Source organism: Struthio camelus, chromosome 3 (genome assembly GCF_040807025.1).
Source record: "Struthio camelus isolate bStrCam1 chromosome 3, bStrCam1.hap1, whole genome shotgun sequence".
Lineage (NCBI taxonomy): Eukaryota > Metazoa > Chordata > Aves > Struthioniformes > Struthionidae > Struthio > Struthio camelus.
Genome location: NC_090944.1, coordinates 118,852,412 through 118,875,816, shown reverse-complemented (window position 1 = coordinate 118,875,816; position 23,405 = coordinate 118,852,412). Strand labels below are relative to the sequence as shown.

The following is a 23,405-nucleotide window of genomic DNA, read 5'->3' as shown; positions in this document are numbered from 1 at the left end:
TAAGAGACGCTATTTTTCTTAGGTCTATAATGCAGCAGTATCTTAAAGTGGCAGCAGAGTCAGCTGAACAGATTTATGTTCCTGCTGAAGCAATTTTTCCTTCTATGTTGCTAATTGATTTAGTAGTGTTAGCTAGCAGTGAAGGCTTAGTTCTAATCCTTTTATTCTAGGCTATTAAGATACTGGTTTGTTAAATGAGACTTGCTGCAGTTTTGAACCCATGCTTAGATAGTTCAGCTACACCGCCTATTACAGTGAATATATTCATCACAGTTGGAAAATTTTAGCTCTTCAAGAGCAGAATACTTCTTAGAATTGTGCTCTAGTCTTTTACTTTTTCAGAGTGGAGTTGCTTTCCTAAGGCACATGGAAGGATAACATATGACGAGGGTACCAAAATGCCTAAGCAAAGATGGCCAGGGCTATACTTCTGCTCATCTCTGTGAGGTTCATCTAACAGGAAGAACCCTATATTTTATATATATATATATCATAGAAGCAACCTCCCTAAGCTTACTTTCAAAAATACTCTTCTCCCCCTTTCTAGTCAAACATGAAAGTTTCTGTCATACTACTGTAAGCTGAAGTCTAATCTTTTCCTCTGCAGAGCATCAACAGAATGGGGTAGTTGCCTATGTAAACTCATGCTCCTTTCTAAGGCAATACTGGGTAGCAATGGCAGAGCAAAAAAAACTGTTTCAGCTAACATCCTTAAAAGGGGCCTACTCTAAGTTCTCTCTACTCCCCTCATGTATAGTTCTAATTAGGAAACAAAGGAGATCAAGAAGTTATGCTTGAGCATTTAACTACTTGTAGACATAATTCCAGCCACGTGAGGAGTCCTCCCAACAAAATGCAGACATCACACTGAAAAAGCTGGTTGCTTCTTTACTGAAGGTAATGGTATAGCAATATTATAAGGGAGCAGCTCAGCTATACTGGAACCATTGCATTCATATGATTTCCAATAGACGGGCACCAGAAAGATATTTACAGCTTGGCAGTTTTACTCCTCTGAAGTGCTTGTAATTAATTCTTCTAGTTTATTCTATATTCCAAGGAGGTAAGCTGGTTGCTTGAAAAGATTTAAGATTAGAACAATGCTATATAAATATCAGGTCTAGAGATTCATAGGAGCCGCTTTATAAATTCACTTGAAGCAAAGAGTTTAAGCCTTTGTTCCAGTGAGGAACAATGCATGTCCTTTAGTTTGGTGTATTTAAATGTATTTTAAAATCCAGGATCCCAGGAAGTTGTCTGTTGAACTTCTTTTTCTTCATAACAGATGATTTCATCTCCAACACTGAATTCTATATCCTTGTCCAAACTTATGCCACAATCCATACCAGTTTTTATTATCTGGACATCAGCTTTATGATGCTTCAATGATGATAAGGATCCTATAGACAACAACATGTCAAAAAAAAAGGGGGGGGGGAAGACCCCACTCAAATCATAGCACGTGGGTGTTTTGATTTTCCCCTCTTACACAGTTATGGTTTCAGCATGTAGCCACAAAATGAAAGCAAGAAAAACTAGGGACAGTGACCACTTGCAGTTGATGAAAACTCTGGGAGTCAGATATCTGTCCCTTTCAGTAGGTAAACTCTGTGTTGTTACTGCTTTCCTATCTAAGTTGGTGGTCAGAAAAAGGTCTGGATAACGAGGGTACAGTGAATTTGCAGCTTTTTCTCTAGTTGGGGCAAATCCATCCTAAATTAGTATATGGGATTGCACAGTGCTCAGATACATACATACATTTTGCACCAGCTTCCCAGGGAACTACCCATATCTAATACCAAATGTGAACACACATTGCTTTTTGTAGCAGTTACACTTACCTTTCCAAATAACATCTCCCTGACGGATTAACTTAAATTTCATCTTTTTGTCTAGCTGCCCCTTCTGTACTCTGCACCCAGCTACTGGAATTTTATTTTTTCCTACTGTTACACAGAAGGTGTCAAGAACAGAAGCTTCCCCTAAAAATAAAAAAAAAAAAAGGGCATGAAGTACAAGCTACTGTTCCTTAGAACCAAGCCATACTCTTTCACTTATCAAGCTTTATAAGAAAATAGAAAAGCAAATACAGAAGAATATTAAGTATTCAAAATAATAGGAACATTTAATCGGCGAATAAACTTGGGCCGTACTGTGAAGCAAAAATGTATTTACCACTCGGAAAACTCACCTATTGTATTTTCCACCACAGATGGGGGTAGTCTGCTATTTAGCTCATGTTTCACATCTTCAATAAGTTGGTAGATAATATTGTGAAGCTTAATTTTTATTCCCTTCTTAGCAGCCAGCTTTTTAATAGTTTCATTGGCTTTCACACTGAATCCATATACAACACCTGCAAAATAAAGCAATCAGCTGCTGATGGCTACGAGAGATCATTGCTTTTTTGCATAGGTGAAGTTCTGCTGCCTCTATTCTGTAATGTTAAACTGGCAGCACAGCCTGAAAGTAGCAATCACCAATACAAGAAACACCATTTTACATACGCTTCCCTTTTAAAGGGGGGAGCGTTTGTCTCCCTCACTTGTTGCATTCAGCACATCCTTTACTAACCTCGCATCAAAACGATTAGGCTTCAAAAAAAAAAAAAAAAAAAAGCATCACAGTGGAAATTAATGCATACACACAGCTCATCAGAACAAAGGAAAACGACTCCTTTGGGCTGGAAGAACAGTTTGATTGTCTAGAATAAGTCTGAAGCGAACTCCAATTTATTCTTACCACTTATAGATGAGGCCAGGTCCAATGACAACGAATTAACAACCCTATACCCTTTACTGCAGGTGATGAGCACAGGGTTAGGAATGGGTATTAAACCAATACAACCTTTCCAATGACCTTCCTGAGCAAAAGGAAATTCTCTTATACTGGTATACTACTTTTCTGGCTTCTTTGCTCTGCTCAAACAGAATAAAGCAACCAGAGTGAGGAGTCAGAGTTTTCAAACATTAACTGTCATTATTAAACAAGCGAACAAGTCAAACTTTCCTTTTCATTACATTTCTAGCCTTTCCTACCTGCGCTGGTCTTCAATGTTAAAGAACACGTTTTTAACCTTCATGCAAGTTTACATTAAAGATAATTAGAATTATGACAGAGAAAACAAAACCAGAATGAATATCTACCATTTCATTAGAGAGCAGAAGATTTTATACTAATTGTAAATTGATATTTAAATATGCACTCACCATTAAATGCTTCAGCAAGACTTACATCAGTTTCACTGATGTCTCCCATTCCAAAATGAATGATATCCAGTTTACATTCATCGTCAGCATCATAGCTGTCCAGAATGTTCAGAATGGCTTCAACAGATCCATCTACATCACCTGCATATATAAGCAGTACTACTATTGGCTTTGTATAACTCAAGTTACTGAAACAGAATAAAAAAAGATAACTCCAGGCTGTACAATATAATCAGAATCTTTTTATATCTAACATTCTTGCACTATTTTCAACAGTAGGTTAAAAAAGAAAATCAGAACTATAAAAGGGTGTTCATTCTGAAAAGTGAACAAATACAAGAGGAGCAGAGGCTCCATATCTGCTGTCGTTTTCAGGTCAAGTTTGCACAATTTTCAGCTGCTACTCTTCACTACATCTATAGTACAGAACGTGAGGCGAAACTAAGTTCTTCCTGCCCCATTTTATCTAATATGCAGTTGTTCTGTACTCCATTTTGTTTATGCAACACTGCTGCTTGTGTTTATATAGCTATGCACATACACATAATCACATATGTATAAAAACACATAAATGAGGACATCCTAGCAAGCTACATGCCGGCATGCCCACCTCCTTATGACTGAAACTTAAGCCTTGACTTTCTAAGTATTTATGCACAGAAGTAACCTTACACATGTAAGCCACTGAATCTACTGGGATTCCTTTTATGTGCAGAAGATACTTGTGCACTTAAGTTTCACAGGATCACTTCAGCGGGCTGATAAAGCACGAGCTAGAGCAGAATCTCAACACCTGTTTCTACAGCCCCGATGCTCCTATATCACCTGAACATAAGAACAGTGCTATTACTAACTCTGTATAAATCAAAGCAAGTAATGCTGAAGTAAAATGAAAAATGACACGATAACTCTATGTTGTAAGATAGAATCAAAGCCACAAAAAAGGAGACATGAAACTAAAGTTCTAACAGGTAGCCTGCCAATTAAACCTACCCTATATTCATTTTAACTTTTCCAAGGAGCTTTACTATGGCCAGCAAGTTTGCTTAGATTATCTTCCATTCTATATGAAAGATATCTTTTTTTTTTTTACCAGAAAGCTGTTCCTCAATGAAATTTAGACTGCTGTTTGACATAGGAACAGAATCATCACGTGTCTTATTATGTCATCTTCAGGAAGTGTTGACCACATAGATCTATTTTCAGCACACCTAGCAGCAATGGTTATCTTTGGCACTGTACTTCCTGCCCCTCTTGATCTCTGCAGCAAAGTATAAGGAGAAACTGAAGATCTACAACTCTCCATCAATGATAGCTTCCAAGGAAGAGGACGCAGGTGAGCTGGGATAGAGAACAAAGGCTGTGGTACCCAGAAGACAACAACTTGAAGACTGACTGTTGAGCAAGGAACCATTCTTTCACCTTTGATAACACTGCCTCTGCTGAGGACTAACAAGCAGTTAGTTGGTTGAGGACAGGCAAGAGGAATTCTACTTTAAAGACTGCAAGAACCACTCAAAACTACATCCATCAGCACTACCACAGGTAGGTCAAATACAAAGCCCCAGAAACTTGGAATCGGCCATTTAAAGATTTTGTCTCAGACTGAGGAAGGAGACACATGAAGTTGTACACAAGGGAAGGAAAAAAACAACAACAACAACAACAACAACCACCCTGCATTATTTCTTTCTTCTTTCTGTTAGGCCAGATAGAATGCTTAACTAAGATAACAAACAATGCTCTAAGCTACAAAAGATACTCAACCAATTTGCTTTAAATTGTACTCTGCAAAGTTCCAGCCTGCAGCCATGAAAAATAAAGCAAAGCTGGTCCCTGATTACACATGCTCCGCTTCAGGGATTGAGTGACCACAGTGCAGGTACAACGCACGTTCTGCTGTTCAAGAAAGTGTGGTCTTAGTACACATGGCAAAACGGGAATCTGTGCAGGCAGCAGAACTTTAAGACCATCAATTGTCTTAAGATTTTAAACTACGCTTGATAAGGTTTAGCTGCAATAGCAACTACATCAAATCAAGAAAACCAATTCAAAATTCCAAATATTGTTTGAAACTTGAACTACAGAGCATCTACTACCCAAAACGCACGTCCTCCTTCTCTGGCTCCCCAGTCTCTTGGCTGCTCCCATTCACGCTGCATCTCTTCCACTTTGCCCAAGTTCTGGCCAAACCTACTGCACCCATGCTCCGAGTCTGTCCATCCCCTTTGTCCTTCACGCACATTGTTGTAGCATATCGTGCTGGCATTCACCGGGCTCTTACTGAGGAGCTCCCGGACAAGGGGGTTAGGCCCAGAAATCTTCCTGTGACTGTGCCCCTGCTGTAAGCAGGCTCCTTCTGACTGTTGGATGTTTTCTGATGCCTCCTGCTCTTACCGAGAAAGATTCAATATCCTGTTTATTATTATTATTATTATTATATTATTATGTTTAAGTGGGGTTTTAACCCACCCCACTTCTGGTAAGAGAAATTTTGTTAATGGTTTAGAACTACACTTCAGATCAGAAAAGCATGGAAACAATGGAACAGAATATGATGGTACCTTTAACAATTACTGATAACACATTTTTGTCACTCTCTGTCCTCTCTTTTGGCTTCGAAAACATGATATGTTTGTTAGCTTTGTACAGCACTGCCTTCTTCTGTCTCCAGGTCAGATGGGCTAGCTTCTGTTGCTTCTTCTCATACTCCATCCTGTGTTCCTTTTGCTTTGCTTCAATAAATTCCAAATCCCGTTTCATCTTCTCCTGTTGTTCAACATAGTTTCTCCAAGCCACAACTTCATGCGCCCTTTGCTGGGCAGAAAGAGACAGAAATGTTACCTTTAAAAATACAGCACTGGAAAACCCCACATTAATGGAGTTTCATCCTTTCGTATCTTCTCTACAGATTTACTAATTTTCTTTCGCATTTAACGATAGATTTTGCCACAAGGATGGCAGAAAACTAGCATAATAGCTTCTTCCCTGTGCTGCAGCAACATGATTCAAGTCTTATTTTTAAGATATCTCTGCATCATGGAACAGAATAAATTACTGTTCATTCTTTCAAATGGTATTTGTCCAGCTCTCCAAATACCAGTTTCAAGCTAAAGGACACGCACGTTCTTTTGTCCAGACCTAATTCTCTCTCATTCCAGATTTAAAAACACTGGTACCATTAAGTACTGAATTGTTTTCCAGGTAAGGCCATAGTGAGCTCACGTAAAACAAAAAAAAACAGTCTTCTGTGCCTTTGGAAAGGGAGCGTGTTAGAACATACCCCAGATTACCCAAAAAGAAGCGTTAGGACTGCACTCATTGCAAACAAGGCACGGGAGGAAGGTAGGGTGACCACGAGAAGCACAAGGAATTAGTCACCAAAGGTGACTAACCTTCTATTCAAGCAGCGGTCTACTTTCTTCATGTAATTTGTAAAGTAGGCTAACTTGGATGCATGGAGAGGAAGAGAGGACATGAGGGTCTGGCAGGCGAGAGGTGGTGGGCAGTGGGGGAGAAAGAAGGAGACAACGTGGAAATCTTTGTTCCTCACACAGAACACTTAGCTCAGGCCGCATTTAATACTTTTGTCAGATTGCCTTCTTTTTTCAGAATGAAAACGATCCCTTATTTTTTTCTCAGCTCCTGCCTCACCACTTTACTGCAGTATGAATCTTCTGTTAAACAGTTCTTATTGTACCTCAGATTCTACTTCAAGGATTTCATCTCCTGCTGAAGGGACTTCCTTCCAGCCCATGATTTCCACTGGGATGCCTGGAGAGGCTGCATCTACAGCTCTGCCATTTTCATCAAACATGAAACGCACTTTTGCCCAGGTCTTCCCTGCAACTAGAATGCAGCCTTTTCTCAGAGTTCCTCTTTGGATGATGGCTGTGGTAACCGGACTAGTGAAGAGCAGAAAAAGAGAAGGGAAAGATTAACGTACAAAAAGCGACTCTTTCCCCCCCGTTTTCACAGTTAAAGTAGGTAAGCAAAGACAAAAAAGAGAGTGTACTTGTGATTACAGGCAGAATATTCTTATGACACAATTTATTAGCAGGCTAAGAGAACGTTAGAAGTGACATGCAAGAAGCCCAAAAGTGTATTGTACTCTTTTCATTTTTGCAGATTAATAAAGAATTTGGCATATGCCACTTTTCAAATACAGACTGATTTCACATGCTAAGTGAAACCCCAGTCTTTTTTCCCTGGGCTAGAAAGTACATGACTCACTTTGGCTCATATTTCTGCAGGCTAAAATAAATAAATTGTTTTAAAGGTATGTATGTATGTATGTATGTATGTGTGTGTCTACCTATAGGTATGTGTGTATATATATGTGTGTGTATATATATATATTTATATCTCCAGTATTCAGTTTATCTTTAAGAGGGCAGAACAAATCTTGGTTATAGAGAACCTGCAAAAAAAGATAAAATATTTCAGAGAGTAAAATGTGATATACTTTTTGATAAGTTGTTTGTAACATATCTATCATTTTATGATTATTCACTTGATTATCCCTCCTTATAATGACATTTAAAAATACATCTGCATTTTAAATGTTTCCTATGCAGACAATATTTCATTTCTGTGCTATGAGGAAATATGCTCTATCAGTTTGTAACTTTGTTTTCTGGCTCTCATGCTGTAAAACATTTCAATATTTTAGTTATAAGCATTGCAAAGGAACTGTTAAAAGTTTTGTCTAACTTTTTTTTTTTTTTTTTTAAAAAGAAGTACAATGTTAAACCTAAATAGCGTTCAGCTGGTTAATACCTCAATATCTCTGCACTGTTAGATTGCTTCATCAAAGTTGTAAAGGAGGCAGATTACTTACCCTTTTCCTTTGTCTTTGCGAGACTCAATCACAGTCCCCTCTACGAGACCTGTGGCATCTGCCTTCAGTTCTAACATCTCGGCTAAAGCAACAGTTGCCTCTGCTAAAACCATCAGATTTTCACCCTGTACAAAACCATAAAAAAATGAAGTGCCTCATTAAAATAAGATCAGAAGTTGTAATCTTAGTGCAAACGTCCCTCATTTAACTCGGAGCTTCTAATTATGCAATACAGCTCAAGAGCACAGGTCCCCTTGCCTTTAAGGCAGTACGGCACTAAAATAACAAACTGTTAAGACTGCTGTGTTGTCAGTCCGAGATACGAGAAAGAAACATAAGGAAGCACAGCTCCCCTCCTTCTCCGTCCATAGTATCAGGATTAGTAAGGGAAAAAGTGAAGTTTAAATATGTACATGAATGAAATATATTTTTGGAAAATTTTTAATTTAATGGAATCACTAACGCTAACTGAAAAAACGCAGAAGGCTGGTTTGGGAGGTACCACGTACCTTTTTACCTCATTTCAAAAATCAGAGTTGGAAACCTAATTCTCGCAACAAGGCTGCTGCTTGCAGCCTTCAGAACTTTTACATATTCTCTCTTTAAATAGAGAAAAGATGCAGGAAGAGACTTTTCAGTATTCTGCCACAGGCATACTAGGGATGCAAAGCAACTCTTAAAACAAAAAACAGCCGAACTGAAACCTGTTATCTAGAACCAATTTGAGACTCCAGGACAGCAAAGAGACAAAATTACATTGAGGCGTTCATGTTGATCTGTTTTCTTTTTCCGTCTTTGTTCTAATGGTGTTTTGTTTTCAGAATGAAAGAGAACAGACAGATAAATTAGCTGTCAGTCGGAAGACCCAGCTCTGTAGGAACTAGGGAACAATAAGCTTGGTACAGACATGAACACAGAAGCTATACGCTTATTTTAAAGAAACATAAGGCCAAAACTTCGGAAGGTCTTGAATTTGTCTGAAATGTTAGAATATGCTTGAGGCGCATCTAGGAACATAGCAATAAGCCTGAAACATTGCTGCATCACTGTGGAAAAAGGCTGCTTTGGCCACCACAAAACTAAAGGCAAGGGCTAAAGTTCAGATTTTGGTTTAGTTTTTAGCTATCAGTTGTCTGCAAGCCTACAAGAAAACTATCTCTCCGATTATGTTAGGAAGGTATTTATACTCCTGTCTGAATTTTTATCCTCATGCATAGCATTGTCACCAACCTTGATTCTGGACTAACTCTAGGCAGAAAGCAAACATATGAGGAAAAAACAATTGGGATTAACCTGAAAAATATCCACTACATTTCCAGAAGAAAAATGAGATACGACTGCTCACTGAAGGTCTGAGCCTCAAAACATGACAGCAGTATGTTCCAAGGATTCTGGTGACAGCCAGCAGCACTTAGGTAATAACAGATCCAGTTAAATACCAGAAAGCTAGGCATTCATTTTCCAACTGCCAAGTAAGAATGCACAGACTAGATATCTATGAACATGATGACCGTTTGTTCCACCAAACCTCTACCTTGAGCGCAGAAATATTTACAGCTTGAACATCACCTCCAAACTCTTCACAAATCACATCGTGAGCCAGCAATTCCTTCTTCACTCTTTCAGGATCAGCTTCAGGTTTGTCACATTTGTTAATAGCAAGGATAAGAGGAACTACAAAGAAAGAACATATGAACACGTTGCCAACGTTTAAAACAACACCACCACCACCACCACCACAAACAACTTACTACAGTCCCAGGGCAGCGTTTGCCCAACCTACACACACCGTGCAAGCGGAGACAGGAAAGCAACTTCTATTCATTCCCATCTAGGAAGCAAGAAGTTCAAGGCCGGGGAATGCTGCATGATACAGGCCTCAGACTTGCTCAAAGATTCTTGCTGCTAGAACAGTCGCAATAAAAGGTTACAGCAGCTTATGATCACAGAGATTGAATAAGCTTACTTGGTGCCTATTCCCTGAGCAACCTTATGAAGCCCTTGAAAACCAGGCTGCCAGAAGTAGGCTGGATGAGCTATCCTCGCACAAAAAGAGGCCACGTACTACCACTACCTTCTAACGTTATGCAGCAGATCAGACTGGAAGATCACAATACACATGTGATAGTGTAATTCAGTTGCCTAAACACTGGCATTCAGCACCATCTTAGACACCTATTTGTATTTGAGACAATCACACAGAAAGCTGTCAAATTTGACCAAAAAAATTCTTCACAGCACTCTAAAATGATCCACATAGCCAAGCTGGCTGTAGTGGCAGTTCTCAGTAACTACAGCACTTACACACAGCCAAGAAAACTGATCATACCTAAGACTAACAACAAGTGAAAAAGCCCAGAGAGCAGCTCTAACTTCTCATCGCTCCCAGTTTAACTGGGAATTAAAACAGTTGTTCCATACTTCTGCCAAAATTACTTCAGATTTTTCTTCCTTTTTAAAGTTCAAGCAATCAAACCTTAGATCATAAAGTAATTAAACTAACTGGATACATGCAAAATGAAGACTACAGCAAACTGGTGAACTGTAGCAAATTCGAAGAAAAAGAGCTTATTACAAAACTTCTTAAAGGTCCTTAGAGAAGTTTTTCCTTTGAAAAAGGGTCTGTTAATACACAGATACAACCAGAAAAAAGTGAAAGAAAGACACTAATTTTACAGTATGTTTCTGGTACTATATGATTCCACATTGTTTTTTCTGAAGCATCTTACAAAATTTCTCTTGGAAGTAGCCTGTATTTACTAGCAAGATTTTCTCTGCTATCCATTGAGGCAGACCTGGTCTACGGATTCTTTCAACTCCGGATATCACTGAAGATTATTCTCCATGATTTTGAAGGGAAGTGAGAAGAATGTTATCGTTCTGTATATATAGGGTTTACTCTCACCGATTACATTCATATGAATAGGTAATTTTCTCGTTTATGGGGAAAGAAGTCAATTTTCCTTTTGTGATAATTTGCAACACTATCTATAGTATCATCCCAATATAATGGATCTGTTATTTCTATACAACAATGCCACAGTAACATTATTAAAATACACGGAAATCAAGAAACAATACAGAAAAATAATACAGGCACTATTGAGTATCACCAACCACAGTCCCGTGTAAATAAAACTAAAGTTTTTACACTGATAACTTCACAGCAACTTAGAAACAATCTTAGAATGCAGTATGTCATGCAGACAACAGCTCTGAAAACAGAGAGAGCTTATTATAAAGCCACTCAATCAAATTAATTTTCACTTTGCCATCGGATGAATGAGGTTAGCATCCTTAGGATTCTAGAGAACTGTGCTCTTTACAGCATGACCCTACGTTCTGCCACTGAGGACTTCAACTGAAGTCATGAAAGGGCAATGCAACGCTCCTGACAACTGCACATACAAACTGCAAAGCACCGAGTACATTTGTAAAATTCCCTTTAAAGAATTACACACATTTGCCTTTCTGGTAAAGTCAGTAAGTTTTCAAATATATAAACATTTCAAAAACTTTCTGTATTACTGTGACGTTCAGTGTATTTTTGACACCTTCCCAGGGGAGAAGGAGACAGAACTACGACAGTTACTTCCCAAATTCTATGGATTCTAATTCGAGGAGTCTGTTTGAGCGACGAACAAACATTTGTTTGCAAAGTATTCATTAAGTGAATTGACGCTAACACACATCTTGTATATTAGCTTTATGTACGGGGCTTGCCACTCACTTAAAAATTAAATATTAACATGACAAACACTGTACCTCCTGCATTTTGAGCATGCTGGATGGATTCTACAGTTTGTTCCATTACTCCATCTTCTGCTGCTACAACCAGTATGACAATATCAGTAACACTGGTACCTCTTGCTCGCATAGCTGAAAAAGCTGCATGTCCAGGAGTATCAAGAAAAGTGATCTTTTCCCCAGTAGGCAAATGCACTGTGAACAGACACGTACACGGTACATTTTAAAATCAGTATTTCACATAATTCGCTTTGATCTATCACAAGTCAACCACCACGCCTTTAAGAACTTCTTTTAAAAATAAAGACAATAGTTTAGGCAGACAGATAACTGTTGACGTGGAGATCAAGGGTGTTTTTACTTCTTGGGAATCAAAAAAACACCTGGGACCTTTCATAATCCAACGTAATCTAAATATTGTTTCTGTTGTACACACAATACACTTAAACAGCATCCATACAGCATGCTTATGATTTCTTCTTTCAGTGCTTACATATTAACGGTATAGGTCAACACATTCCCGCCCCCAAAGTGTCAGCAAGTCAGCCCATCACACATGATGGGCAGCAAACTCGTTTGACACACACGCACTCAAGTCTTACCAAGAAAAGCACCAATGTGTTGTGTAATGCCTCCTGCCTCCATTGCTGCCACCTGAGTTTTCCGTAGACTGTCAAGTAAAGTTGTTTTCCCATGATCAACATGGCCCAGTACAGTAACAACCGCGGGTCGTGGGGTTAATACTGCAGGGTCTGCAGGAGGCCTACAATTAAAACAAAACTGTGTTTGGTAAATACTGAAAATGGTCACTAAGTCACATTCATGTCCGTGAACAGCCATTTCCCAGAATTTAGCGATGAGCAGGTCAGCCTCGCTTCCCCGCGTACAAAATGTAATCTCAAATCCTAGCTACATCAAGCAGTATGCCCTTTTAGCGCTCAGACATCTGCATCAATTAGTACAACAATTCAGGAAATCAAAGAATCAGCTTTCCTTCAAAAAAAAAAAAAAAAACACTACACAAAACCACCTAAACTAAATCAAATCTGAGCATCAGTTTTACGGGCAAAGAAATCAAAACGGTAAACTTCACCTTTTAAATATTATCCGATCACGATCATATCAGGTACCGTTAACACACTATTCGAGAAAGAAAGCACAGTATATGAAAAACACCTGCAGAAACAAATATGTTAAAAAAGGCCAAAAAGCACAGTTCTCATTTTACCTTTTTACAGCATCTGTATTTTCTTTTTCTTTTTCTTCTTTCAGTTTTGCTGATTTATACTTCATTCCCGATTTTTTAACAATTAACTTGATATAATCTTCATCTAAGATGGAATCCGGTTCTAGTGAACCAAAGTCAATATCTGTGTATAGCAGGGCTTCAAAAATATGATCTGAAGAAAAGATTACTACAATTAACAATTCTTTATCTATCAAAAAAATACGTGCAACAAATACCCTTTAATACCACTCAGGCTTTCTTCATTGATATCTTGCCAATAAATTCCACTCAGAAAGCATTTTTGCTTTAGCAATATTTATCTAAAGGTTCCTGTTACGCTACATACTCACAACAGCGTGATTCAAAAAGGTTTACTGAAAATGACTGCTTCATTAGATGCTACAATACTAGTTTTCAATCAGATTTGCGTAGCTTACTTCCCATTAATCCCTAAGAAGAAAACTACTGAAACTCATCTAAACCAAATAGCTAAGAATCATTCAGAAAGGAAAGAAGTTTGATAAACCTCTTCATATCCCACTTTCTTTGGGAGCAGAAACACATGACATACTCCAATAGTCAAGAACTGCTAGAGACTGACTTGAGCACCACGACAACTCTGTCTCAGAAATATATAGCAAGACACGACAGGCATTTTGGTATAGGTACAGTCTACCTTGCTAAGAAAGGGACCAGTAATCACTAATACTATCTTAGAACATCTTTGCCTCTACCACTCATGAATCATTCATGAATCAATCGTGACTGACTGAACTATAATAGTTAGAACGTAACTCAAATAACACAGCAGGGTCTCACCTATGTCTTTACCCATAGCTCTTGCAAGTTCTTCAACAGTCATCTTCTGCCTTATCTCCACCTCACCTTTTGTCAATGGCAATTTCTTTCTGTTCTTTTTCTTCTCCTACATGGAATTAGACATGTATATAGGAACACATAGCTGGCATAAACTAAGAAATAATAAAAACAACATTAAAGAAACAACGACCTTAAATCATATGTTGTAAACACATCTTTCTGTCTACATTACAAACGATTACAATAAATGACAGACTTAAAACATTACACTGAACACTTAAAAAGTATGTCATTTTTGCCTTCATTTTTCACAGTAAGGAAAATTCAACAGAATCATTTTCATTTTTGTTCACAATCATTTTCTCCTGCCTCTGCAAGAGTCAGGATGCTGCTGGTACAAATACTTAAAAGTGAACGTTTGAGAAGAAGTCACAGTGGACTCCTATATAAGTAAGTACATTTTGTCTTATAAACTTGTAAAGGCTTCTCTATATTCATCAACAAATGAATCCTAGTCACATGAAGTTTACTACAAACAAAGCTCCCATTTTTGTAATGAAAATGTTCAAAATGATTTCTTGTCCTTTGAAATTTCACAGAAAAACCAGAGATTACTGGAATCCATTAACTACCTCCTTTGTAGCTAGATGTCTGTAACGTGGTGAGGCAACACTGATTAATTTGTCTGCTTGCCAGAACTGTGGATACAGATGAACGGACCACATGGGATAGGCAGACGACTGTACAGGCTTCCATTGTGCTCTGTAAACTTTTCTGTAGGACAGAGTATGCAGCTGCCTGCAAGCACAGTGTAACTGGACCAGATTTTCCAACTTCAGTATCAACCCCCGACTCATTTCTTCACTGAAAACATAAAAGGATATGTTGAAATACAGCCTCAAAGCTGAAAGATACTATTTCTGATGATAATACCAATAAGAACAAGATGTGCAAATACTGTAAGGTTTCAAAATAGGCATTTTTTTAATACTGTAAAAGTTGAAACATTTAGTAACTGTCCCACTTTCTCAGTTTCCTTAAGGGAGTGATCCTCCCTCACTTTCACTAGCTCAATTCAAGCACATAGGTCTATCAATTTTGCCACCGCTTACAAGTCATTCATCTATTTTTGCTGATCTTCTTTAATACGAACTACTGAAATCCCCACTTCAAATTCTGCAACACTTTGACATTCGCATTTTTTATGCTACACTGAGGTAACCTTCCTCTCTAAGCCAGTAAAGCAAATCTGAAAAACCCTGTTTATCTGAGCATATAACACCACTAAAAGATTGTAGCACTGTAGTAAAATCCGTTTTGTTAAATGAATGGAGATGTCCTTCCAACTAAGACGCAGCTTAGAAGATAACCTTTACAAGATGCTTCTCTCACATCATCTTACATCTTAAAACTTCCTCAGTTTTGGCTTTAGTCACTCTTCTGACTAATCTGTACGATATCCTATACAAACATCTCTTCTTGTTCAAAGCTGCTTATTTCACAGTTCCCATATACTTCTCCAGTTTGTCATCCTTCCGTTTTCCTGACTCAGTGATACCTTTCTCAATACCTCCTTTGCCGTCTCTCAGAGGTGCTTTTATACCATCTTCCAAGGAGCTCCGAATGTCTGAAACGATATCCTCAGAACAGCCGGTGTTCCCTTAAAAACTCTGCTGTATCAAGAAACCTACGAGAAGTGAGCAGAAGGCAAAGTAACCAATCAACAATTCATTTTTCTCTCCCTGGAGAACTTGAAAGGGGCAGAAAACGTGAAGCTCGGCAACCCTGCCACAAGACGCTGTTTACACTAAAAGCTGACTTAAAAGGTTAAGGCAAGACCGGACAAGTTCGCAGAGGGGAAATGCACTCCAGGTTACTAGCTGCTAAGAAACCGCTCCTGGCTCTAAACACCGCTGCCTGAGAAGCAGCCTCACCCTGCCCGTTGACGGGACTGCAGCGCGGCGACGCGAGCCACGCTCCCCTCCAGCTGGCAGCCCACGGGGCAGCGCACCACCCGAGATCTGTCACCCGCGGGCCCCTCCTTCGGCCGCGCCCCCCACCCCATCGCAGAGCCCGCCCCCTTTCCGCGGGCAGCGGATATCCGCGCCGAGGCTCCGGCACCGCCCGCGCAGCTGGGGGCGGCGCCTCGGGCGCCCCCCTGCCCGGGAGGCTCCCGACAGGCCCGAGCGGTGGCTCGTCCTCCGCGCCCGCCCTGAGCCCGACGCGCCGGGCACGGGGGGGCGGCACTGCGAAGCCCAACGGCCGCCGCGCGCCACCAACGGCCGCCCCCGCCGCTCCCCTCCCCCCCCCCCCGCCCTTCGCTTCCCGTTCCTTCCACCTGACGAGCCCGGCCCGCCCCGGCCGGAAGCGCTCCCCCCTCCACCCCCCCCGCGGCCACCGGATCTCGCGGCAGCACCGCGGCGCATGCGGGCGGTGGGCGGCTGGGGCGCGCAGGCGCATGCGAGCCGGAGGAAGGCGGTGGCTGCCGGAGCGCGGCAGCGCGGCGCTGCGCAGGCGCAGTGGCGGCGGGGGTAGGGGGGAGAATGGGGGCGCGCGTCTAACGGTCGCGGGCGAGCTGTGGGGGCGGGGCGATGCGGAGGGCGCTGGGCGCCGCTGTGGGGCGGCGGCAGCGGCCTGCGGAAAGAGACTGATCACCGGGCAGGGCCTTGACGAAAATAAATTGCTTAACGCTTGCCAAGGGCTTTTTTGGCATGAGGTTCTGTACAAGCGTCAGGGTCTTTGCGTGAGAATTCAGGCTGCTTCATTTCGGGGTGGCCTTGCTGTCCTCGTAATTTTATGTGCTTAAATTTGGGGTTCTCCTGCATACCAGGAAAATGCTTGCTTTGCTTTGCAAGCCACCAAAGCCCACCCCCAATCTAAAGCTTTTAAAACGGCTCAACTGATTTTTTTTTTTTTAATAGAAGTTCTAATTTGGCATCTCTGAAATAACATCAGTTTAATAGACTAGAACAAGTTCTAAGAGGAAGGTTTGTATGTAGTTTTGGAAAAATCCTTAATGTTTCTTTTTAATACCATTTGTAAAACCCAGAGATAATCCCAGGTTACATCATAAGACGTCCTTTAATCTTAGGGTGCTTATGGGACAGTACTGTTCGTATAGTGATCTATATATCAGGCTATTACAAATTGTGTTACGAGTAATACCATACTATCCTCTCTGTAGGTTCAAACTGTGTTTTACACACTCTGCCTGTAGTACGGAGGTTTAGTCTAGAAGGCTTAAGGAGGTTTTCACAACTGTTACCAAAAAAATAAAATAAAAAGTAAAATATATATATATTCCTACCTGTATAAGCAAACTAAGAAAATGGGAGAAAATAAAACTAATAACCACTTAAACTTAAGCCTGCTTTCTGTTGTTTGTGAATGTACATTGTGGCACCACTATAGCACTAAGGTGGTCTCCCCTGCTGCCCCCTTTTTTTTAAGGATGGATTGAGTAGTTCTCCAGTTGTGTCTCTGAATTAAAATCTCTCCTGAAAGGAAATTCAGATAAGGCTGATCTGCCGCGCAAGGTGTGCGTTGTCACAGCTGTGCATAAAGGCTCTCAAAACTGAGCTGGCTGTAGCTTGTATCTGCTAAGACCTTGGGATGTCAAAGGGGAAAAAGTAATCTCAGAACTACACCATAGTAAAAACACTACTTAAATATGAAAGGCTCTAGGAAAGACCCAAAAGTGATACGCAGTCCGTGTTCCTACAGGGGAAGAAAAATCAGGTGAAATCATGGTGCATCACTTAACTGTCAGCCCAGAGGCAAAGGTTGCGGAGACCCTTTAGGCAGTGGAACTCATGCCGTGAGTTTTGGATTGGCTGACCCGAGGAACGTTTTATTTGAAAGATAAATTTACAATGCAAAACAGTCACCAGAGTATACTATAAATCTGCTTTTTGACTTAAGCTTCCTTTTGGTAATGTCTGGAAATGTTCCTGCTATAAAGCTCTTAACGTGGGATCCTATTTTATCCACGTCTTTTAACCGCCGATTCATACTGTTTTAATTTAAAGTTTTATTATAGGTTGCCTGTTTTTTGGACGAGTAAATTGGAAACAAATAATTTCTGATCTCATAGGTCAGGATGATGGTTTGGGATGTAGAAATATTTTCCGCTGAACTATGTGGCTGTTAATTCTTTGCTTTGTCCATTAGTTGCAACTCTTAACTATTATTGGTTGCCCTTTAAAAAAAAATTGACTATGTAGTTCTCATTTTCAGTAAGTACCATCAGCTAAATGGTTTATATATTATGATTTTTCTAGCTTTGAACTTTTCTTAACTTTTCACTATTTAGAAGCAACATTTTCAGTGAAACTGTTCATAGGCAACATACTAGCATGCGAAATTACGGTAGGCACACAGGTGTTTCTATGAACCATTGTGGCAAACAAGTGTTGTTTTCATTACTGTATGCAAAATTTATATTTAATCAATAAAAATACATCCTTCCTCTGAGTTTCATCAAGCTTTATCGGCTATTACTGAAATACTCAAACCGTGAAACTTCAAGACATCAGCAAATACATACTCACCTCTCTTAGAAAGTCAAAGGAGAGGTTGCTGTGATGGCTGTTGGAAAATTCAAGAACATAGAGGGCAAACCAAAGGAAAGGGTGGATGTAGCTAGATGCCGCTTTGACTCAACAAGGCAGTCGAAGCACTATAAATTGTTTCCGCTGTTAGTCTCAAAAGAAGGCAAGAAGGAAGGGATCCCAGCAGGCCACAGGTGTATAACACTCTCCTCTATCCCGGGTCTACATGTGTTGTGTGGGAGGCAGCACATCCTACATCGTGTTAGCTGGGACGTAGTCTGCAACTTGTAGCAGGAACATAGCAATCTGATTCTCAGATACACATCTTTCTGCTGCATTACAACTTTTTTTTTTTTTTGGCCTATAGTATGGGAAAACTGAATACACCACAGATGTGAAAAAACACTGTATGGGTAATCAAGGTAATATATTATTTTAATCTCAGTATTTGACAAGGAAGGAGACAAGTTGGTTGTTTTTTTTAAAAACATGAAATATTATTGAATGATGTAGCTTTCAGAGGTGGCACTGGGAGCCTGTACGGAGGAGTGCTAAAGAGAAATTTGTTCTCCAGCTATACGAGGCTGAAGGAAGAAGGCAGCTAGCTCATGGGGGTGTAAGGCAGGAGAGGCACATGCTGGTAGTGCTGGATGGGGCATCGTATTTGGCAGTGGTATGGAGGAGGGCTGTCAATGCTCTGAAGCGGAGCAAGGCTCTGAAGCTGTTTGTTGCATAGCAAGGATTGATTTCCAACTCCTTCCCTACGCCTCAGACACATTTTTCTGTCTCTTAAGGAGACAACAAGATCTGGTCTCTAATTTTTCCTCAAATTCTGACCTACGGCAGACCCTTATACCTTAACACTGTCTTGTCTTTACCTTGTAGACAACGTCATGGCTTCTCTGATGTGGCCTAACATTTAAATCATGTAAGATACCTCAAATTCTTTGAGTCGAAATTTGCTTATAACATCCACTTCCCTGGTATGATTAAAGCAGCTTGCATTTCTGAGCACACTCTTGAACAGATGTAACTGTTCTTGTCATACTCATAGCTAGCAGATAGGTTTATACCATTGCTAATTGTCCCTGCAAATTACTTCTGTTCATCTACCTGCAGAGCACGGAACAGAACAACGTCTTAGATACTATTCAAAATCTTATTTTATGATTTTATGGCATGGACCTCAGCAACCTCATCTCAGTTGACCTTGCTTTAAGTTTGACCAGATGACTGAGACTGCTAATTATTTGAAGTGCGCGCTGTGTTCACAAACTTTAGATCTAACTTAAAAAGAAAAAAAAAAGTTTAGAACAATTACAGGATTATTGCATGAATGCATTCAGTTATTACATTTAAGTCTGAAGCTTAGGGGTTTTTTTCCTTATCAAAAATTAATGCAAATACATTCCAAACTGTTCACAGGCCTTATTCGCTGGCAAACGCAGCCCTTCATCAGAGCGTATCGGCTTCCGGAGTAGTTTCTGAATTCTTAATCCAAGCTGGCAAATCACTCTGAAATGGGAGCGCACAAAGAAAGGTAAGTCACGTGGACTCTGCACGAGTCTCTCCAGCACGGGAGACACAAAACTCAAGGCGTTTCGTTTACACCGGCAGAGCTGGGGATCTCCCTCAGCAGCTGAGGCCGCTGTGGCCCAGCTGGTTCCCAGGCTGCTGCCCTGGCCCTGGGGGACCTGCCGGCTCCGCGGCAGCTCTCCTTAGAGTCGCGTCAGCCTCTGCTACTTAACAGAGGCTCTTCTGCAGCAGAGACACGCTCTAGTTTCTCGTACGAAAGGCAGAGGAAGAACGCTGTATCGTGCAAACGGTCAGAAAAGGTTGCACCTTAGCGTCCTTTCCGTAACGCCAAAGCTCACGCTTGGTGACGTGCGGGTGGCGTGGCGGGTGGGCGGGAGGCGGCGTGGCGGGAGCAGCGGGCTGCCATGGCTGCGCCGGGGCTGCTGCAGGCTGCAGAGTTGCGGGAGGCGCTGGAGAAGTACCTGCGGGCCTTGGGCATCGCCACCGTCACAGCAGAGCACCCCCAGGTAGGCTGGGGCGCGGGACAGGGCTGTGGGTGGGGGGCAGCCAGAGCCAGCTCAGCAGTGCCTGCGTGGCCAGGGCCAGGGCCAGGAGGCAGAGGAAGAAACCCGCCCCTGAAGCTTGTCACTCTCAAAAGCATGTTTGGAACTTGCACGTCTGCGTGCACTAAGAAGTTACTCTGCTTTAAAATCCTTTCCAGGTACTTTTGCCATTTAAACCTTCCAAGAGTAGTTTTACCAATGCTTTTTCCTTACATCCTTCCGATTTTTTTTTCGATGCAGAAGTAAAATTCTACTTATGGCAGGACAAAAAAAAGAGTACAGGACAGATTTAGGCATATGCGTTTTTTTAAACATAACTAAGAATCAGTCTCAAAATTGTCAAAATTTGTATTTCTCTTAAAGTGTACCTGTGAATCCTGAGTCTAGCAGATAAGATTTGTAACTGTTTTGAGAATTCCCCTGTTGTTTCAAGAGCTACAGTGTGCTGATGCACTACTTTATAGCAAATTTCTCAGCATCTAAGTCCGCCAGCCAACACTGGACTGGTGCACTTCATTGCAAAACCTGAGTCTAGAAAATGCAACAGATGCACAACCCTTTCCAAATTTCTTCCTCTCACTCCCAATTCAAAATACATATACCGTATCATAATGATCCACGCATGGTGAATCTGCACAAAACAGTGCTGTCAGAGCTGCCTTTTCCCCTTTGTAAGTGTGATACGCTTGCTGTATACAGAGAGAAATGACTGAGAAAGTCTGCAGGACCAGTACGTCACATTTTATTTGCGTTCTTTTAAAATTCTTCATAAAAGGGTACAGTTTTTAGGCTGAGTATAACATTCAGTATTTTCTAAATACTTAACAAAAGATACCTGTCAATAAGCAACGAAAAATCTAATGGGATATAGAGTCTCACACTATACTAATTGTATTTTCCAGGTATTCACTGTTGAAGAAATGATGCCTCATGTCCAACACATGAAAGGAGGTCACAGTAAAAACCTTTTTCTTAAAGACAAAAAGAAGAAAGGGTTCTGGCTGGTGACTGTTCTACACAACAGGCAGATTGATTTAAATGATCTTGCTAAAAAATTGGGGGTTGGGAGTGGAAATCTAAGATTTGCTGACGAAAATGCCATGTTGGAAAAACTAAAAGTGGGTCAAGGATGTGCCACGCCGCTAGCCCTCTTCTGTGACCAAGGAGACGTGAAGTTTGTACTGGATGCTGGCTTTCTGGAAGGTGGCCATGAAAAGGTGTATTTTCATCCAATGACAAATTCTGCGACCATGGGATTAAGCCCTGAAGACTTTCTGAAGTTTGTGAAATCAACAGGACATGATCCAATAATCATACATTTTGATGAAAATATAAAGTAGATAAATTTCCCATTATTATTATTATTAGGCATAGATTTTATAGAGCAAAACTAGCGAAGTTTCATTACAAATACAATTTGAAAAAATAAGCATGTTTGTATTCTATAATCTGGTGAAAAAAATAGTGTCTTCAGGTTATTAAAAGTTTAACAGAATATTCTTTATGAGAAAAGATATGTTTGCATTCTACCACTAAGTAACCAGTGCGCAGACAAAGGTTTTATTTAAATAACGTTATAGTGTTTAATAATAAAACCAATAAAACTGGACCTTTCAGTATGTGATACTGGGCTCGAAATACTGAAACGTAAGATAACATCATTAAGAAATACTGAATTAACTTAAAATTCTAAAATACTCAGCAATAACACCTAGAACAAAAATGTCTAGACTGTGTACCTGTACCCATCTATCCCCTACTACCTTGCTTTCCTTTTATTAATTTCTCTGGGGGCTGGGGGGGGGAAGGGGGGGAGCTTAGTTACGCTACCAAACACATACTTGATTGTCTACACTTGTAGCTGCATTTTCATTTTCACAGTCAGTATCCTGCCCTTGGGAAAACTTTACGAATATTCTTCCAGTAATTTCAGGTGACACAGCCACAAATTGTCCCATTAAGACAGTGTGCCTCATCCATTTTTAGAGCCTCTCCAAAAACAGCAAAACGTGAGGAAGGAATCTAAAAGCAGATTATACAGAGGTGTGAATCACTGGTACCAGTCTCTCTTCTGGCAGAACTCTTAAGGAGTAATAGTATTGCAGGCTCCTGGCTGGGTATAGGATTTGCTGGTGACTTGCTGGTGATTTGCTGGTGACAACTGGGAAGAAAGTTAATACAAGCAGGGACTGTATTAACTTCTGTATACAATTTCTACTGATTCACGCACCAGTGGAGGACATGCATGTTCTCTGCTGCACTGTAGCCTTAGCCAGCATACAGGAAGCACCTACAGAAATGGGAAGAAAGGTACAACAGCAGATGTACCTGAGACATTCCCTTCTGCACAGGAGAGGGGGACTGCACACAGAAACATCCATGTGTTTTAAGAGGCTGTGGGGAGGCTGATTTGGCATTAAATAGATGATATCTATTTAGTACAGAAAAGCATCTACTATCGCAAGAACAAGACCAACACATTCTCAGCATTAAATTCCTCATCTATTAAATTCCTTCTCCTCCCAATAAATTCCTTCTCCTCTCCTTCCCGAACGAATAAAACTCCTTTCAAATAGATTTTCTTTGTATCAAAGACAGAGAAGCAGCAGAAACTCCACAAAGTCCAGTAAATATACTGTGCCAATGAGTACCCATATAAAACCCAAGGATAAGGGAGCTGTGAAAGTGAGGGACAAAATTTGAAGATGACAGGAAAAAAGGCTGCCGAAAAGAGCCTAATGAAAATGTCTACTCATGTAAGAAATATGCCTAAAAGGCAAACAGTAGTATGAACACAGGTTGAGACAGAAAACAAATGTAATACAGAAAATGGAATAAAAGAAGACATAAAAAGACTTGCAATCTTGGATTACTATTTGCTACTACATCATACTGAAGGACCTAGTAGTAAAAGTGATAAAATGAAACATTTCA

General features: G+C 40.5%; 2 protein-coding genes across 10 annotated transcripts; one reads left to right on the top strand and one right to left on the bottom strand.

The window, feature by feature from the left end:
• Positions 1–872: 872 nt before the first annotated feature.
• Positions 873–16,301, bottom strand: MTIF2 (mitochondrial translational initiation factor 2). Of its 9 annotated transcripts, none has more exons than XM_068939940.1 (15): positions 16,182–16,301; positions 15,402–15,530; positions 14,476–14,707; positions 13,844–13,995; positions 13,025–13,196; positions 12,399–12,559; positions 11,815–11,991; positions 9,584–9,723; positions 8,050–8,174; positions 6,910–7,114; positions 5,774–6,026; positions 3,210–3,350; positions 2,192–2,356; positions 1,842–1,982; positions 873–1,400 (listed from the first exon to the last, which is right to left on the bottom strand). In XM_068939940.1, the coding sequence occupies exons 4-15, from the start codon at positions 13,884–13,886 to the stop codon at positions 1,231–1,233; spliced, it is 1,893 nt and encodes a 630-aa protein (XP_068796041.1). In that variant the 5' UTR covers positions 13,887–13,995; positions 14,476–14,707; positions 15,402–15,530; positions 16,182–16,301; the 3' UTR covers positions 873–1,230. The 9 variants fall into 9 exon arrangements, with proteins under 9 accessions (XP_068796041.1, XP_068796037.1, XP_068796042.1 ...); XM_068939936.1 differs by having other exon boundaries at positions 13,844–13,949; XM_068939941.1 differs by having other exon boundaries at positions 15,414–15,530.
• Positions 16,302–19,944: 3,643 nt separating this feature from the next.
• Positions 19,945–22,087, top strand: LOC104140324 (prolyl-tRNA synthetase associated domain-containing protein 1). Its single transcript, XM_068939944.1, has 2 exons — positions 19,945–20,435; positions 21,374–22,087. The coding sequence occupies exons 1-2, from the start codon at positions 20,334–20,336 to the stop codon at positions 21,809–21,811; spliced, it is 540 nt and encodes a 179-aa protein (XP_068796045.1). The 5' UTR covers positions 19,945–20,333; the 3' UTR covers positions 21,812–22,087.
• Positions 22,088–23,405: the final 1,318 nt, after the last annotated feature.